Source organism: Procambarus clarkii, chromosome 28, assembly GCF_040958095.1.
Source record: "Procambarus clarkii isolate CNS0578487 chromosome 28, FALCON_Pclarkii_2.0, whole genome shotgun sequence".
Classification (NCBI taxonomy): Eukaryota; Metazoa; Arthropoda; class Malacostraca; order Decapoda; family Cambaridae; genus Procambarus; species Procambarus clarkii.
This window is the reverse complement of record NC_091177.1, coordinates 3961221-3980823: the sequence shown is the minus strand read 5'-3', so window position 1 is coordinate 3980823 and position 19603 is coordinate 3961221. Positions and strand designations below refer to the sequence as shown.

Below are 19603 nucleotides of genomic sequence, written 5' to 3'. Positions count from 1 at the left end.
CAAAACTAGAAGATAGAAGAAAAAAAAAGAGGCAATATGATCATAGTAACAAGAATCAACCAAATTGACAAAGAGGAATTTGTAAAAATGGCAACCTCAAGAACAAGAGGTCACAGATTTAATCTAAGAAAACAAAGGTGCTGAAGAAATATTAAAAAGTTTTCTTTTCCAAATAGAGTAATAGATGGTTGGAACAAATTAAGCGAGAAAGTGATGGAGGCCTAAAACATCAGTTGTTTCAAAGCGTATGTGACAGATTGTTGGGAAAACAGGACATCACGAGCATAGCTCTCATCCTGTAACTATGCTCAGGTATTTACGCTTGGGTAATTACACTTAGGTAATTGCAGTGGCCTGGAAAAGCCATCAACCATAAAGTCCAACAGCAACAATATTACAAATCTGAGTGCAAAAGGACAACTGACCTCAGCAGGAAGTGATGGAGATGGCAAGAGTACCCTAGACACACTGATACATTCTAAAAAACAAAAAATGCAGCTGTTACAAGTCTGAAGACAGGTACAACCATACTCATCTGCCAAAAATTATACCCAAGGAGATAAAACCGACATTTCTTTGTAGACCAACAGGGAAGCCGAGTGCAGACAACATATCTGTGAAACACACCAAATCATGACCACATATCAGTCACATGGTGAAAGGAGGCACATAAGTTGCCAGAAGCACACAGTCAACCAAAGTGTCGGATAAATTTGCTCCAAGAGCGCACAAGACCCAAAAGGCCTCACAGAATGGCAAAGGGAAATACTGTAACTCAAGAGGAGGCAACCCTAATCCTGGAGGGGGAGGGAGGGGCAGGGGTAATATAAATTGGCTACCAGAGAAGATAACTGGCCACCACAGTCAGAGCAAACTGAAAACTCTGGGAAAATGCAAAGTGGGTGGTATGTAACACACATGAAACAATGCAAGCAATGGCCCCACACAACTATTGTTCCAGGGATAGCCAATACCATTTACTGTATCTTAAAGCCAATATGAACCAAGTGTTCCAGTATACACCAGGCTCGTGAAAAAGCTTGGTGGGGGGGGGGGAAGTCCCCCTAGGCTGCTCTCTGGAGGCAGTCAAGTGTATTTAGGCAGTGATTTTGTCGAGTAATGATTGTTTACTGTACTTTGTTATCATCCAAGTCATAAATTCTTCCAAGCAATTGTTTCTTTTGGAATGCTGATTTAGTATCTAGTGGGATTTTCTTAATACTGTGATCTCTCAACACTCCATTTATCTTTTATGAGTGGACCAGATTCTGGTTGGGGCTCCTGGGAGGTGCTCGTGGGTGTTAATCCTAGTGTGTTCCCCCAAGGTTTGGATGTCTTCTCAAGTTGCAGGATCAGACAGCTACTGAGGGGACCTAGAGAAAAGATGAGAACACTGTCTCAGCGAGACAACAGGAAAAGAACTTCCATGCCATTAAAGTGAGAAACACCATATGGTCTGGGGCGGCTGAATGGGAAGTGTGGGGTGTTGTATGGATAAGTTAACATGGCTGTAAGAAGACTAAACCACACACGAGAAAATAAGGCGACGATGACGACCACTTGATAATGGGCCAGGAAGGACCGAAACGTCGTCTCCTCCTCATTTTCTCGTGTGGTTTAGTCTCCATATATTCAGCCACATTATTGTAACTCATCATCTGCATATGGATGTAAAATTGAAATAAATTAAGATCTTCCTCTTGGGAGATGGACAGTAGGATAAGAACAAATTCACAAGGGCCGTGACGAGGATTCGAACTCGGGAGAGGTTGCAGGATCCAAGTAAATTCAGTAGAATTTCTGGTTGCAATTCTTATACCATGTCATAGCTCAGTCGATTAAGGCAGCGTCTGGGATGCTCTCAGACGTAGGTTCGAATCCTCGTCACGGCCTTTGAGGATTTGTTTATTTGATGCATCACACTATTGTGATTTCTGTGTGTAGGATAAGAATATTAATACCTACTGTAATTAGTTTTCACTAATAAAGCACACTGGACCAAGTGAAGATTACTCAAGTTGAAACATAAAGCTCATAACTTTTTAATAATTTTAATAACCAAAATCTTATTAAAAACACCTATATATATAAAGGCTTACACTATGCCATTCATTTTACATGACAAAAAAATACAAAATAAATAAAACCTTAATTAACTAACACTTAAATTCTGAATTAAAGTTTTACAGAATATAAAGTTTCCACAAACATTTCTCTCAATATGTATATGAATTCACATTAACTGAAATACACAAGCTACAAATGCATTGAAGTGAATACACGTGTGTTAACTGAAATACACATGGAAAATAAATGGAAATACCCTGTATCATATGCAATGTTTAAGATTTTTAATAGTATATGCCAATACTGTAATTTATTGAGAGAGAGAGAACACCGGCTGACAACAGTGTGGTGGTACACGTACAATGCCGAGGACAAGTACAAAGTGGAATGAAAAATGATCACCAGAGGGTGTTATCACATCTGGAAAAGCCTTGGCACAGAAATGGAATAACTGCCTGTGTTTTGTTTTTTAGTAAAAATATAGCTTTAATAGTGGTTGGACAGAATTGTTATTAAAGTAAAACATGTAGATAAATAGTGGTACTGTACATTTATAAGTAATGTTTTATTTATTAATATTATATACACCTATATACACACTAAAATCAGTTTTTACTTCCTAAGACTACGTTTAACTTTGTCCAATAGGTGCCATTAATAAATTTTTTTTCACTATCAATACTGTATTTACATAACTAGAAAATCTTTAATATACTGTATGACATATTAGAGAAACTTTTCTAATACAGTACATGACAATTACGAGAATTTACAATTTCAGACAAATATCAAATTAATCTTAGAATTTTGATACACAGCTGAAGTTTTCATTCACTTAATATCCTCGACTGTCTTGGGCACATTTTATAATCTGAAACAAACATGTACAGTACATAATAGCTGCCTCGGGTGTGTGATCAGTGGTCGGCAGATATTCTAATTACAGTATTATTTATCATTTATAAAATTTCGACACTAAATAAATTACACTTTTACTGCAGTGGAAAATATATGCAATATTATTTTAATTTGTTGATAAAAATACAAAATCATAATTATTGTCTTGCATGTTAGTTAAGGAGGCAAGATTTATTTTAAATTATTCATAATGTATGGTGAATATCCAACAGTGATCTAAAATGAATTTAAAAAATTACAATTAACAAAACCAGAAAGTTAATCATGTTCAAGCAAGTGTATTTTCTTCCTCTCAAAGTTGCCAACTTCCCAAAACTGTCAATCAGGGTTTTGAGGTAATTGTGGTTGTTAGAACACTGTATACCTGTAACACACTTAAGATGCCACCTGTCACACACACACACTCAAGGTGCCACCTGTCACACACACTCACACTCGAGATGCCACCTGTAGCACACACTCAAGGTGTCACCTGTCACACACACACACTCGAGGTGCCACCTATAACACATTTGAGGTACTGTATTATATGAATATGTATTGCTTTATTATTATATAAAACATAATATTCTGCAAACAATGAGCAAAGTTACAACTACTGTAGTTGTATATTTTAAAGCAGAGTATAATAGACACATGCCAAGTGAAGAGAAGCTTCAATATATATTTTAATACATGATGTATACTGTATGGTCAGCCATCATTACCCACATGTTTAGTATTTGCAAAATTCCCCATTAGCTTTCTACAAAACTTTACTAAATGCAGATGCTGGGTTTACTGTCCATGAGTTGGTGCAGAGTTCACTGTGCTTAACATACACTTGAAGATACTGTACTGTGCTGCATCACGACACATTCTATATATTCTGCAAGGCCTGCTGCACCGCAAGATGGCCTCGTGGAGAAAAGAAAGTTCACATGTACGTACTCTCATCTACTTACAAAATGAAATCACATATACAATACAGTATATTATTTGAATTTGTGAATACAGCAATGTATGCATTCATCCTTTGCTATAAGAAAAATCTAGAAAATTAGGTGAAGAGAAAAACAAGGGCCAAATTTTTTGGGAGGAATCCAGATTTCACATAATCGGATCAAAATTGAATGGGTGGTCTTGAACGATTACTAGTTTCCACACACTACTGTAATGTACTGTATAATCTTAAGTTCAATTTTCACAGATAGGTATGTGCCTAGGTTTCCTCAGAACACATCCTTGATGGAGAATGATGGCTGGCCATACTTCTTAGTAGGCAGTGTGATTGATATGAATGGATTTCTGTAACAAACTGTATTTTTCAAACTACAATACAGTATAACATTTTATCAAAATACTTGCATTTTAATAACTACTTACTATATTTATTAAAAATACACTGCAGTGTCAGCTAATATATATATATAATGTTAGTTTAATTTAAAAATTAATATAAATTACATGTATAATATCATAAATCTTTGGTACATATGATGAGATTAATTTAATTAGATTTTGATATAAGGGATTCCATAGTGGTGGGTTGAGGCCAAGAAGAGATGAAGCCACTGGAGGAGTGAGGACAATCACTGGTACACAACACATGCCTCAACCTCTCATTCCCAAACTTACCAACAGTTTGAATTACTGTATGTGTAATCACTTGAAATTTTATGTAAAAAATAATTTTAATTTAAAATTAAAAGGTAAATCAGGTAAAATGGGTAAAATTAATGTCAAAATAAATAATTCAATGCTGCTTATAAATTATGAATACTATAATTCCCATGAGTACTGGTCAACATACTTTAGCCACGTTATTGTGACTCATCGCCTGCAAGCTTGTACAATACAGTAATTAGGTTTATTGAGGTCCCCACGGGCCAAGGCCAACTACTGACCTTCCCCAGGATTCAAACCACAACAAATGTGTACCTCCCAGATACCTCTTTACTGCTAGGTGAACAGAGGCATCAGATGTAAGGAAACATGCCCAACCTTTTCTGTCCTGTCTGGGGATTGAACTCGGGTCCTTCAATTGTGAGCCAGTTATTCTTGATAATTCTTGATAACCAAGTCCATGAATAATGCATTGTGTGTAGATGACTCCCTACTTTCTGATGTGGTCACTTGGTCGTTTCCCTAAACAATATCTCATTCTCCCCAGGGACATTGCAGATTCCAGCCTGGATCAGTGTGATCATACTAATCTCTGACACATTAGACTTTTTTGTCTTAATACTTCTCTACTAAACCAGTACTTGAAAAACGGATACATTAGAGGATTCTCAGTCCATCCCTGAATAACCATCAAAAGGTTATTCCTATACACTCAGACTTAACTCCATTTATGGGAACACTCCACATACTGTACTTTTAAATAACAAAACATTAATCCAACCTAGGATAACCACTGCAATACCATAACTTTTTTTAAGATACTCTTTTAATGCACAGAATCAAATGCTTTGCTTTTGATTCATTGAAAATTCATTGTCTGGGTTTAACATGTATGATGCAAATATGGCTATAATAGGTCAATGTGGATGTAGTGAAGTTTACCTTGACCCATGAAAAAATCCTGCCACCATTTCATGGTATAAATGCAATTATCATCAAGAATGTTACTAGGGAAATGCAGTCATCATCATAAGATGATTTAAACAATTAGTGTCTGGGGTTTACATGTGTGATGTAAATATGGATATAAAAGCTCTGTGGATGTAAATAAAGAAAAAAAAGTGATAAAAAAAATAAGTGAAACATCAGAGAATAAATCAGGAAGTGTTAGCAAAATCGAGCACCTGGCATTGACAAATACCAGATGCAAACTTACAGCATGCCCCCACCCACTGAAACAATAAATATTCACTTATTTTCATGTTTCTTATATTCTGCATACAAATTAATAATTCTATAATGAAAAAAAATATTTGATTTTTTTATTTTGTGCAGTATGACCATTTCTCCATTGCTGCTGTCCAAGGGTTAAAAATCACCACCACATTTACAGACTCTCCATGACTCTGGTACTCTGCAGGCGATGAGTTACAATAACGTGGCTAAAGTATGTTGACCAGACCACACACTAGAAGGTGAAGGGATGACGACGTTTCAGTCCGTCCTGGACCGAAACACAATCGACTTGAGAATGGTCCAGGACGGACCGGAACGTCATTGTCCCTTCACCTTCTAGTGTGTGGTCTAGTCAACACTCTGGTACTCTGCTCAACTTTACATGATTTATTGAATGTGCAAAACATGGGTTAACTAAGCTATTCTTTACATTCTTTAATCACCCTGGGAAATATTTAATATGCCCTGGGGGACTTGTTTGGCTTCAATTTTTCTGTTTGTTAAATATCTTCCTCTCTGGTAACCACTAAACAAGCAAACTTGTTCCCTCCACCACTTACACAAACATCTTCAGCTGTAGGCATAATATTAAGTTCTTCTCTAGCAAATTTTAAGATTATTTAAAATGCCACCCATATCTTTGTCATTATCAGTTACTTGACCTGTCTTAAGTTTTCAATGGCCCAGTCTTTTCCCTCATCTTTGTTTGTTATACAATATATGAACAAAATCTTTAGGATTTGTCTTTACCTTGCCCCGCAGGTTTTTCTATTTCTTTTTTTTTAACATTTCTAACTAGTTTGACAAATTGTTGTTCTAGATTTACTTTCCCCATTCCTCAATAATATGGGAGAAGGATGGGGTGGGGACCCATTTTCCATCTTCTCTTGACTAAATTTTAAGTGCTTATCCACCTCATGAAAGAGAAAAATTATTAGAAATTATAATGATAAACATACATAAAGGCCACCTATTACATAAGTTTCCATTTTATTCTTCAGAGTGCAGCTATCATCAAAATTGTCACCTTGACTTGTGACAAAAATTATTACTTTTTTCTTATTTTGCCATGGTAGATCAAAATGGATGGAAGATAAATCAAAATGCATCTACTCTTATTATGACTGGACAATGATCAACATTTGTTGTGGCAATTGTCGCCATTACATTTTGATGGGAACCCAAATAATAAAAATGTATAAATTTTTTTTATTTTATATTATATGAAATATATTCAAAAGAGGGGAATCTGTATACAGAAGTAAAAACAATATCAAAATAAATATATTCTGTGAAGATCTTTTATGTTGGCCAGGTAAGTGCAGTCATCTTTATATGTTGATGACCATGAGCTAAAGTCTATCTGACTCCAAATTATTTAGTGTTTTCTCATGACTGCTGAGACACCATTGAGCTATTGGAACCACATCAGCATTTTTGGTATTCAAACGCTGATGCAAGATGCAGATCTACATTTGACTATAACTGCATTCCACTGGAGTCACTAGACGATAACCATACCTTGAGGGATTTTTCCATCAAGTGGCATCAATGAACACAAGACTCATTCAGCCTTAAACTTATTATAATTCGTCGTCTGAACTTTTACATTTTAATGCTCGAGTTTCATGTGATTGTATAGGTATTTGCAATACTGTATTCCCTGAAAGAAAAAACTCAGCACTCTGATCTACTGAAATTACTAGTGCAGTACTGTACTTAAAAGTCAACATAAAACGGTTAAACTTATAAATTTCTTTGACCAAACTACACACTAGAAAGTGAAGGGATGACGACGTTTCGTCCCTTCAATCACCTTAATAATGGTCCTGGATGAACCGAAACGTCATCGTCCCTTCACTTTCTAGTGTCTGGTTTGGTCAAACATATTTCAGCCACGTTATTGTGACTCCCAGTCTGCAAACTTATAAATGTATAAACTGCTTACTCAGACTATTTTCTTTGAGATGTTTGGGATAAATACTTTTACAACACAAGAGATAATAAATAATGTAGTACTTTTGCAGTATAATCTCAATCAAGAATATAACTACACTTACAGAAGGAATATTTGACTTTTGGAATGATTTTGTAATGCTCACAGAGATATAAACAGTATTACAGTAAACCATTCTCTCTTGATGACTGTACATTACAGACTTCAATAGACTTGTATTAAGTAATATGACGATGACCTTCTCTCAAATAATATTTAGACCAGATTTTTGTAAGCAATGTGATAACCATGACTATAGGTCACTAACATAATGCAGAATAAATAAATACTTCTTACTGCCTGTACAGCCCCAAACCTTTGGTAAGTGCACTTTATTCATGATCAAATGGGAGGCAAGTCACTACTACAGCAAGCAAATGCCATGTACACTGATCCACCACTTTGTAACCTAATATTATGAGTTTTTATAGATACAGTACAGATTTTCTCCAGATTATTATATTAGAGCAGGGTTACCCCCTCACCTGCAAAGTATAATTTTATATACAACAGATTCAATTATGATATTATGATACACAAGATACCATAACTTACGTAGGTTACGTATAAAAATAATATAAATAGGATAATGATAATGAAATATATCGGTGAGAAGGGGTGTGTGTGGGGGGGGAAGGGACATGAACAGAGCAATTCTATTTGCAATTTTCTATCAAAATTAATGTGTTGCTCTCCACACTGTAATTGGCCAAAGAGCCAGAGCTCAACCCCCGCAAGCATAACTAGGCGAGTACACTAAAGGTATGCTGTGTAATTACCCAAGTGTGTAATGTACCACAACAAGTGTAGGCCTCTGCTGCCATCGGGTGAGTGAACCTGCAGCGAATACTTCAAGAGTTGTCTATGGTGCATAGAATAATTCCTGAGTTACCGTCATCCTTGGCCGCATGCATTAATATTACGTTACTGTACATAATATTAAAAAGGAACAAGTAACACAAATTATGGAATCAAATAATTGTATATATAATGAATTCAAATTATATAGTACTACCATTATATGGTTGTAGCAAACTACCATTATATGGTTGTGGTGAACAATCATTACATGATTGTAGTGAACAACCATTATATGGTTGTAAAGCATGGTTGTAGAGTACATGTACAGTACTACTATTATTTGATTGTAGAGTACTACCATTATTTGGTTGTAGAGTACTACCATTATAAGATTAGGAAGACAACAGTATAAGGAAAGTATTACTTTCGAGCTCAAAATGTGCCGTGTTTCTTCTTAGAATTTTACAATTAGATACTTATATCCGAGAATTTCTTCTACCAATGTTAGGTTATTGAAAAGGGATGGACTCGGTGAGGCTAATCTTACAACTAGGTGTGACAATGACATGATGCACTGGAAATCAATGAATGATGAGTTTCACATAACCATGATATATATTAACAAAGTAGCCTTATAGTTCCATTATCAGCGCCAAGGAGGAGCAGCCGGTTTAGTGGTAAAACAGCCATTGTAGTTAAAACTCCTCGGAATGTGTCTGATCGTAATCGTGTAGAGGAGAAAGATGCTGTAGGGGAAACAGATGTATGAACTCCAATGCGATTAGCAGTAGTCCCTGTGATAACCTCATCTCCATAGAGGCAGATGAGATGGACAGGTTCTGTTGGACCCCTACAATAACATAAAAGGTCCTTTATTTTAACAAATATGCAGCATATACAATGAAGAGATTATATAAGGAGTTTATAATGCAAGGGCTGATAATTCTGGTCATGCACAAATACAGTGCAGGACCAGAATATCTAGATACAGTATTTCAAATTTCGACTAGTAAACGTTGGGCGAAATAAAACGGCTGTATGCGCCCCCAGTCTTAAATGCTCGTCACATCAGTCACACAGAAACATACAAATTAATTGAGTGTCTTACCTGAGGGTGAACTTTAGTTTACTATCATCCACACTCCACACTGACACAGTCTGGTCCAGGGCTGAGCTGATGAATGTTCCATCTTTGTACCACTTCATGCAAAGCACCTGACCAATAAATATCTCAATAACATTAAGAAAATATATAAAATATTTAACACATCTTATTTTAATGTACTGTATTTTGTTACCTTCTAAAAAAAATGTAAGTTAGTAACACTTTACCAATCTGATGTTAAAACACTTCATCCACACTCCGACAGTAAACTTTCCGATGACAGTAAAACATGTTATTCATCTCAAAATTAAGCAAAAGTCAACGGAACGGAAAGGTTGATGATATTCTTGAGAGACATAAGAATTTTGCACCAAGACTGTAATTTTTTGTTGAATTATCTGCATGTCTCTTGCAAATTGTCTATACAGTATACCTATGTCATAAAAGTATGTGTGTGTACGTCTGATACCATACTACTTGTGAAGGAGGAAATGTATATGTTTATCTCTCAGAATGTTTGGTAATATGTTTATTGTTTGTGATGATTGTATATGTATGTATTAACACGATGTACTGAACGGGGTGAGAATAGCTTGAGCTACCTCATCCCTTTGTGTGTATTTTACCTCAATAAACTTATTTCAATTTCATGTTTTTTTAGGATAATGCATGAATAGGTTATCAGGAAACAAGCCAAAGTATCAAGAGGACCATCCAGAGATCACATTGGCCAACCCACTTACCACTCAAAACAAGAATTGCTCCGTTTGTGAATATTTTCCATTATTTCTAGCAAATTACCTCCTAGAGAAGTATGAAAGTTATGTTTGTTTTCTTTTTACAGTGATATGGATGAATAATGTGCACACACACACATTTACATGTTTTTTTTATTTTAATTTACTGATATTTGGATAAATAGATGAGGAATGTTGCAACTTTCATAAAAATTCAAATATTTAACATCTTCAAATATGCAAGACAATCAGGGATGACTGCACTATTTCTGACCTCATTGTATGAGTTAATGAGGGATGATTTAAAGTACTGTGCAACGTTTTAAAATTCCTGTGCATATATGAGGCTCATATTTGCTTCCTGGGGTCTCCAGTAAATAGATTCCGTCTTGGAAAAAATTGTGGGCAACCCTCCTGGGTGTATGGGGCCTCAGTATTAAGAGGGCAACCACAGGTAGTGCATTCTGCAGTAGCTTACAGCACTGTTGTGAAGCTTGTCCCTACAGCACCACTTAATAATGATGATATTAATAAATAACTGCAATTATTTTGTAATGATAGTGTCAAAGAAGATCCTATCAGTGATAAAGGCTATGTACACAGTTCAGATATCAAAATTGTCAGTTATCCATTTACAGTGCAAGGATCACGAGAGTACTGTATTTACGAATCAACCTGTTCTTGAGTTTGGAGTCTCACCAACAAAACTAATGTGTGTGAAAATATTGGAGCTTTGTATCATGACAGTGAAGATACTGTTTTTAGCACAAAACTTTGGGCAGATGATTTTCCTAAAAAATTCGTAAAATAAAAGTACAAATAATGTTAATTTTCAAAATATTGGAGTTTCCTTGGAACAACTTCAATTGGAAAATAAAAGATGTGTACCTCGCCCTCATGTGGTTTCCACGTTGAAAGAAGATGTCCTGTTCTTGTGTCCAGGACCGAGATGACCCCAGAGGAATGTGCCACTGTAACAAGCCGTCCATCACCACTAGTGTCAATACAGCGAACTAAACCAGCACCTCCCATAGATACCTGTTGGTTAAATTTACAACATAACAATTTTATGATTAATTCATCTCTAAATTTTAACTACTGTATAACTTTGAAGATTATTTTAATTATTACAAAATTCTAAGTTATTGTTACTGTGCTTAGCCATGACACATTTTCTAACAGTACAGGTACTGTAGTTTTCTATTTTAAGCCAAAAAGCAGCATTAAATGTAGTGAAATGCAAAAATAATGCAAATGATAGTTCACAGCACTGTAGTTGGCAATAGGTGAACAATCGTATGTACAATTCACCCAGCTGCTACTGGATGGCAACCCAGGACACCCAAGATTTTGACAGCCGCCTTAATTGGAGCTTACTCGTGGGCTTGCCATTTCCTGGTTTTGTCATGTTTTCAGGGGCTCAGTTTTGGAGGTTTCTGTACCTGGTTTTGGGCTGGAGAGACTGAAGTAGACTCCATCCCTGGCCCTTCCTCTCATATGGCATTGGTGGGTCTCAGGTATGTTTGAGGTGGCCCACATTTGCCCCATTATCCTCTTTGTATCCTTGTTACATCTACACACGAGAGAATGATTTTCCTGTGAAGTCTTACGTTTGTCTTAATCATTGGTTCATGTTGGATGCCTTACATGACTGACTGATTATTCAAGTCTTGGGTTCATGGCTCGAATTAAGTCCTAAGATTTTTACAAGCTCACCTTTCTCTGGTCTACGGTTTCGGTTTCAGTTTTTGAGTTCTGGTTGAGAGTTATCTGGTACATTCTCCTCTTCAATTCCATGTTTGTCCCTGTGTTGGCAATTTATATTCTGATTTCCTGCAATTGCTTCTGATTCTTAAAGTTCCCCATAGAGTTTCTATCACCCATGCTGGGCTCTGGTTTATCTCTCCAAGCTTTTACTGGCAATCTCCAGTTTGTCTGAATTGCAGCTGTTTTCTGAGAACTCTATTTTCCTTCTTCCCCAGTCAACTGTTTCCTGCACAGCTATTTAGTGGGGTTTATGTTGTGCCTGGTTCTGGTCCACATCCCTGGTCCCCCTCCGTCACCAATCTGGGAGTGAAGCACCTGCTCTGCATTTTTCTCTCGCTGCCAACACATGCAGCAGGTATGTCCTCTGGGCTTGCCTGTTTTGCCTTGGGATTTTATAGTTCCTTAAAGTTCTGCCTCCTTGAGACATACCAGCTTTAAATAAATTTTTCTGGTTGTCTTATCTTTGTGATTCTTGGGCAAAATTGTATTACTTAACACAGGTCTGAGGGCCCTGGCCCGTTCGGGTCTGTCTCATGATATGCCAACTTGTGGACTCGGGTTATATGGGTGTGCTCCACCAGCCAGTAAGTTTTGCAGAGCTATTAATAATAATAATAGTAATTTTATTCACAAGAAGGTACAATGAGTTAGTGAGATTACATAAGATTGGTATTTTTACATTCTTGCAAAGCCACTAACACCCATAACGTTTCAGGCAGATTTCCCGAAAATTAACCCGATTATTGACAGGGCCCTGACAGAAAATGTATCACGGACAAGGGTTAGTGTTTTATTAATATTTTCTTCAACTTTGGTTAAACAAACTCATCAATAATGCCTTTCAGTGTATAAATGCTTTATTAAACAAATATTTATGTGTACCTTATCCTTACAAATTATTGTATTGTTACTACAGAATTTATTACAAAAGATACTGCCTACCTTTCATATATTCATCTCAAACAATATTAACTTTATGTTGCCCTTTTACCTCCTACCTTTATCTCCACATTTAGTTATCATAGATAAAACGTTCATTGCAGTTACCAGATATAACAAAATTTATCACCTCTCTCTCTTACCCATGTCATGATTCCATTACAATTTAATTACTGACTGTAAAGATGCCCTCTATTAAGTGGGTACAATTCAGCGAACATACCTTAAACTCATGGGTGTAGTTGCATGTACGAAGGTCAATAAACTTGAGCGTTGCATCTGTTGTTGCTGCTACTAGCAGTGTGGACGGTGCTGCCATGGCTGTCAATACCTAAGCAATAACATAGTTCATCATTACATGGTTTAACAGGGCACTTAATGACTTCTAAAAGCTGAAATTTTGTTCGTCTTTCCAAGTGAGTGTCATCTAGACAAACAAAGAGCTAATTTCTCAAAAGATAAGAACTAGAAGATTCAATATAAAAAAGCATGTACATGTTGTTAACTTGGAGCACACAAAGGTCTGTGCTCTCATGTTTCTTGGCTTCAAAGGATGTAACCAGAGCTGTGTATCTCACCGAGCATTCCACAGTCCATGACTGTTGATTTGTGTCTGCCTGCCTGCTTTATCCATAACATTATATGTTAACTGGATAGGCAGACAGCAACTTGACAGCATTACAGTTGATAAAGTATGTGTGTGTTATCAGAGTTGAGATAACAAGATCAATAGACAGATGAGAGGAAATGCATATGTTTATCTCTCAGAATGTTTGGTAATATGTTTATTGTTTGTGATGTGCGTCTATGTATGTATTAACACGATGTACTGAACGGGGTGAGAATAGCTTGAGCTACCTCATCCCTTTGTGTGCATTTTACCTCAATAAATTTATTTCAATTTCAATAGACAGATGTTCCTAGTCTATAAATTGGGTGGTGACAGCAAGTACAGTACTCATTTTTCTTCCTTCTTTAGAATGAATACCCCTTTCCTCCCCCTTTTTAACATTTTGGTTGTCTGGCTTCTCCGCTCATTCCCGACTGTAAATGTTCATGGGCCGCTTACAGGCCACTCCGATGTGAATTGTTTTATTAAATTATTTTATGTTTTCTTAGTTATCTGTTAGGTTGTAACTATAAATTTGATGTCAAAATTTTCACAAATTAATTTTCTAGGGAAAGGAAGCAAAAATAAAATACTAGATTATACATAACAGCAATGAATATTAGAATGTTTATGAATACTGTAGCAATCAGATGTTGTGTTTCAGCGTCATCAAAACATTTTCTGTTAACAATTCGGAAAATGCATTTTAACATCATGTGAAAGTGTTAATGGTAGTAAATTGTGCCCCCCCCCCTTTGTCCTCCCTTTAGAATGAGTAGTATTACCTCATTCCTTCCCTTTGAAAGTTGAGTACTCCCATTTCTAGAGGAACTACACTTGGTAAATACCTATAGTTACCAAAGTGAGTGAGCTAATTCATGAAATCTGGGGAACTCTGATCGCTCCACATAAAGTAATGAACTGGAAGTACAAGTCTAAAGAAATCAAAAGGTGAAATAGTAGCAGAACAAAATTACATACCCCATATCCCCCCCCCTCTCACCCCGCGTTACAGTTCGCTGCCCGGTATGCCTAATAAACTTCAGGAACAAGGGCATAATATGCCATATACTGTATATACATTGCAAAGACATGGTTTGCACCAAAGAATTGCCATATACAGTACCTTTAATATGGTTTACTTCATCTCAAGTTTTTTCATTATTTTTATTTTTGCACTAACCAATAGGCTTCAGGGATATTATGAAGATATTTCACTACACTATCATACTGGTAAGATAAGTAAGAAACCTATAGTGTATATATATTACAAAGGTTATAGACCTAGTCTAATTTTTTTTCTAAGGAGTTAAGGGGGAGGATTTCCAGTGGTCTGACAGTTCGAAGAAATCCCCATGCAATGAATCGGCCTTGCCCAGTATAGTTTGTTCAAGCGAGTTTGCACCGTACTTTATTCAGTTTAATAGTGAACAAATATTTCACTCAATATTTGCAGTGAATAAATTTGATATCACTGAAAGTGGTGGAGGCAATGGGTGAAATAATGGATAAATCTTCTAGTGATGGAGCAGTGCTAGAGAGAGAGATTGAAGAACAGATGAGAACTTTTGTAAATACTGTATATTATGATGCAAATTGCAAAATTTATCATTTAACTCGGTGTTTATTAAACTTACTGTAACAGGACTGTGACGAAGAGAGTCGAGCTGCTTTACCCCAGCACAGATGAAGGGGTCCCAGACATGAACAGTGGAGTCACACGATGCTGCATACCGCATCGAGTCAGAGAAAGTGACTCCAAAAACCGATTTCTTGTGTCCAGTGTATGTCCACTGAGCACTTACATGTGTATTTCCATCACCCTGTTTGTTAATTTATAATTAAACAAAAGTTAAATATTTATAGTACTGTACAGTTCATATTTAATTTACAATAGCTTAAGTGTACAGATAATCATCACATCTGTTCCTATTGTCATACGGTGGGGAAGCATTAGAACTAGGATAAAAATAAGCATCTAATGTAATGAAATGGCCTTTTCTTTTGGATCAGTCAGTAGCTCTTTGAGCTACAGCACTGGGGCTGTCAAGCCTCAGGTAATTGTACAAGGCCTCAGAAATCCAACTAAACCTATCAGGAACTATGACCCAAATTTGGCTTTCTCTATGAAGCAAGATTAGAGATCAGATATCAATAAAAGAAAAATGCCTATCAGAAAGTATATCAAAACAAGCAAATGCTTTAAAGGAAATTAGTAACCCTGAAGAAACGGCAGACAACTGTTGTCACAGGGTAAACATCCCGAACCATAAAGCACCTGACTTGCCACCATATGGCAGCTGGGACACCCAAAAAGGAGTCCTGGTCAAGGACCGGGCCGCGGGGATGCTAAGCCCTGAAATCATCTCAAGATAACCTCAAGATGATTCCTTCAGAGACCTTCAATGAATGGGTAAAAGTGCAACAACTTTTCTTAAAGATAAGTATTCTAAACACATCAAAACAAGAGAAATCCAAGGAGCTACCGGCTTTATTTTTCCAGCACCTCACTACCAAAATGTCATCCTTCCTGTCCCAAAATAATGTGATAGCTCTAAGTTATTAAATACTGGAAAAACAGAGACATTAGTTAAGCAAAAAATATTTTGTAACAGGCTAGATTATTTTATTACAATTAAATTTTAATGCACTCTAAATTTATTAAAGAAAAATAGCATAATTTCTTAAAAGATTCACACACATTATTGAAAAGTATCATAAAATTATCACACAAATTTGTATTTAAGTCTTTATAGGCATCACTGGAGTGTGACCCCAAACTATACCATCACTAAATCTGATCATACATTTATAAGCACATACAATATATAGCAACTTCAATATAAAGAAAGACTTGGACATGTTTATCATAAATGATACGGTAAATGGATGTTTGACATTTTGGATACGTTTGATGTTCTTTTTCCTCTACTGTCTGCTATCATTTCCAAACAAATGCCTCCTCATCCTGTGAAATTAAAAACTTGGATAATAATACGTAATGATGAAAAAGACTAACCTGGCTACGAAGGGACCACAGCTTCACAGTCTTATCTTTACTACATGATATAAAGGAGTTCTCATTGTCAAGCACATGTATGGATTTCACACTGTTGGTGTGCCCTGTGAAGGTCTGCAGTTTGATCTGCTTGAAGTTGAATCTTGCATCTTGTTCACTCCTTCCAATCTCGTGTTCCCAATAGGCCAGCCAATTACCACGTAAATGCCTAGAAGAATTTGAAGCACTGTTTGAAGATGATGTATTAAAAGTAATGAACAGATTTTTGAATACCACTTAATTAGATATGCCAGTTTTTCATTTTGGAATTGTCCAAATAAAGTTAACAATCAAGTGGCAAGCGTGATCAATCTGTATAAAATATCTGATACAGTAATGAGAGCAAGTGGTAGTAAAGAGCCACAGTGTTTGTTTTGGTTTGTGGTGCGACACATTCCTGCACCACGTCAATACACGAGGCCTTTACGAGTCTTTAAAAGCCTACTAGAGACCAGAGGGCAAAACCTTGTCCCCTAAGAGCCGTAAAGAACAGAGGATTCAAGATCACTAACTGAAAGAAACTTTTCTACAGTGACTAGTTTATTATCTATCAATTGACTACAGAATTTTGTAAGTTAAATATCCATAATTTTTAGGGGATTTAAGTACAATCAATAGTTTGAACCACAATGAAGTACAAGATATGGGTGATGTGCTATCATTTCGCATAGCTATTTCACCTGATGTGCGGCTTAATCATGTGGGGAATCAGAAATATCCAATGAAAAGTCAAATTACTGGAAGCAGTCACATAGTGATAGATAATAGATTAGTCAATCTTGTATAAAGCATAATAACTCTGAAGTGAAAATCAAGAAACATTTAAGTAAATTTATAAATCAAATTAGTTGAAAAATAATAAATTAATGAAATAAAGAAATAAAATATAATTATTAATGTGTGAAGCATTTCACAGCTGATGTCTCATGAATTCCACCAATTACCTTTGAGAATTGTCCATCCTGGTGCCAGTGTACTTGGTTATGTCAACTGTCGTGGCAAACCCAATAGAAGGTGGAAGGTCTGAGTGGGTGTTGGAGAAGCCATCTGCTGTCTCCTATAATTGATCAAACATGAAAAACTTGAGCTTTGGGTATCTAAGAATATCATTCTGCTGCTCCCAAAACTAAATTCCACCACGTCCAAATGGAAAGAAAAATACAGAGTCAAGCAGGATGACCAAGATCTTTTCGTGGTGTTCTAGCAGGGGAAAAATGGTACCAGAGGGTTCAAAGGAGTATTTTCTCTAGTCCAGAATGATGGATAGCTGCTCACTCATAACAATCAAAGTCCTATATAAATCTCTTCGATATCACAGATGACTGCCAAGTCATCTGTGATATCAAGGGTCATTTGTGAGTTACTTGCCTCAGAAGGGGCAGTCTTGCTTACTTCAGCCTGAAGATGTGATTGAAAGGGAGAGAAAGGGGGCAGCAAACTCAAAATGAGATGAGGATTCAGAAGCATTGTGATCTAAGAGATACATGACATCTGAATTGGAAATCAAAACCCAAGAAGGATCAAAAGGAAACAAATATGAAACCTCCACTCTGCTCAAGACTGAACTTAAATGTTCACCAGGGTCTACTAAGAGCTGGTCACAGAGTTGAGACTGAGATCTCCAATCAAGAGGGGCCTGTGGCTTTCCCTAAGGCGAGTAGGACCACACCTTGTGCCTGTACAAGTAATGAGGGGAAAGGGTCGGGAAAAACTTGGATGTTCTAAACAAACTCCCTGTGAAAAAGACATAACTAAACATTCACCCTGTAACATACCAGGAGGCATGTTTATGAGAACAGTAAAGCCACTTACAAGCCATAGCCAGAGGAGGGGAAAGGGAGGGAAAGGCAGAACCATATGCTTGTATGCTGGAAGAGGGACAGAAATCATGATGGATGACAGGATAGAGATTGTGCAACATCTGCTAGGTACACTAACAAGGAGCCGGTCGGCCAAGCGGACAGCACGCTAGACTTATGATCCTGTGGTCCTGGGTTCGATCCCGGGCGCCGGCGAGAAACAATGGGCAGAGTTTTTTTCACCCTATGCCCCTGTTACCTAGCAGTAAAATAGGTACCTGGGTGTTAATCAGCTGTCACGGGCTGCTTCCAGGGGGTGGAGGCCTGGTCAAGGACCGGGCCGGGGGAAACAAAAAACCCCTGAAATCATCTCAAGATAACCTCAAGATAACCTGGATACAAGGCCTCACAGACTGAACAAACCACAGGCAATTTACGAGAGGTCTGAGGTGTTAAATACTGTATACCAAAGCTAGCAGATAGAAGAAAGATGTGATATGATCACGACATACAAAACAGTAACAAGAATCGACAAAACTGACAAAGAAGTATTTTTTGAGAACTGTTTAGTTAAACATGAACTGCCTTTGTTAATGTTTACCTAATGCAAAAAGAACACATTTTTGTATTATATATTTTTAATAATAATTACTTAAAATGTTTTATTATTTACATGTAAATTATACGTACAGTTAAAGCAAATCCTCATATCTGTGCATAATTGTATTAAACAGGAGACATACACATGAGACCATGACGACTTAAGTGTAAGAATATAACTGACCCTGATGTCGATCCTGTTTCCTGTCATGGCCACATTGGTGCTGCGGGTGCTGGTTTTTCTCCCACTTGTATCATCTGCTAAGCTCGTCGAGTTGTTTAGCCCCAAGCCATCATCTGTCAATACTATTAACAAATTATTCACTTAGTTCTTAATTGCAATAAAACTGCTGATTCTTACACTT

General features: G+C 36.7%; 1 protein-coding gene across 2 annotated transcripts in view; it reads right to left on the bottom strand.

Annotated features, from left to right (window-relative positions):
* Positions 1–2037: 2037 nt before the first annotated feature.
* Wdr81 (WD repeat domain 81) overlaps positions 2038–19603 on the bottom strand; it is a 45099-nt gene continuing 27533 nt past the window's right edge. Inside the window, exons 21-28 of one of the 2 annotated variants that reach the window (XM_045737375.2) lie at positions 19423–19544; positions 17784–17896; positions 16801–17008; positions 15419–15604; positions 13395–13502; positions 11354–11503; positions 9732–9838; positions 2038–9473 (exon numbers count right to left, since the gene is read on the bottom strand). In XM_045737375.2, the coding sequence (XP_045593331.1) occupies positions 9242–9473; positions 9732–9838; positions 11354–11503; positions 13395–13502; positions 15419–15604; positions 16801–17008; positions 17784–17896; positions 19423–19544 (1226 nt within the window). In that variant the 3' untranslated portion in view covers positions 2038–9241. The remainder of the gene's footprint in view (positions 9474–9731; positions 9839–11353; positions 11504–13394; positions 13503–15418; positions 15605–16800; positions 17009–17783; positions 17897–19422; positions 19545–19603) is intronic. The other variant, XM_045737376.2, reaches the window with a different exon arrangement.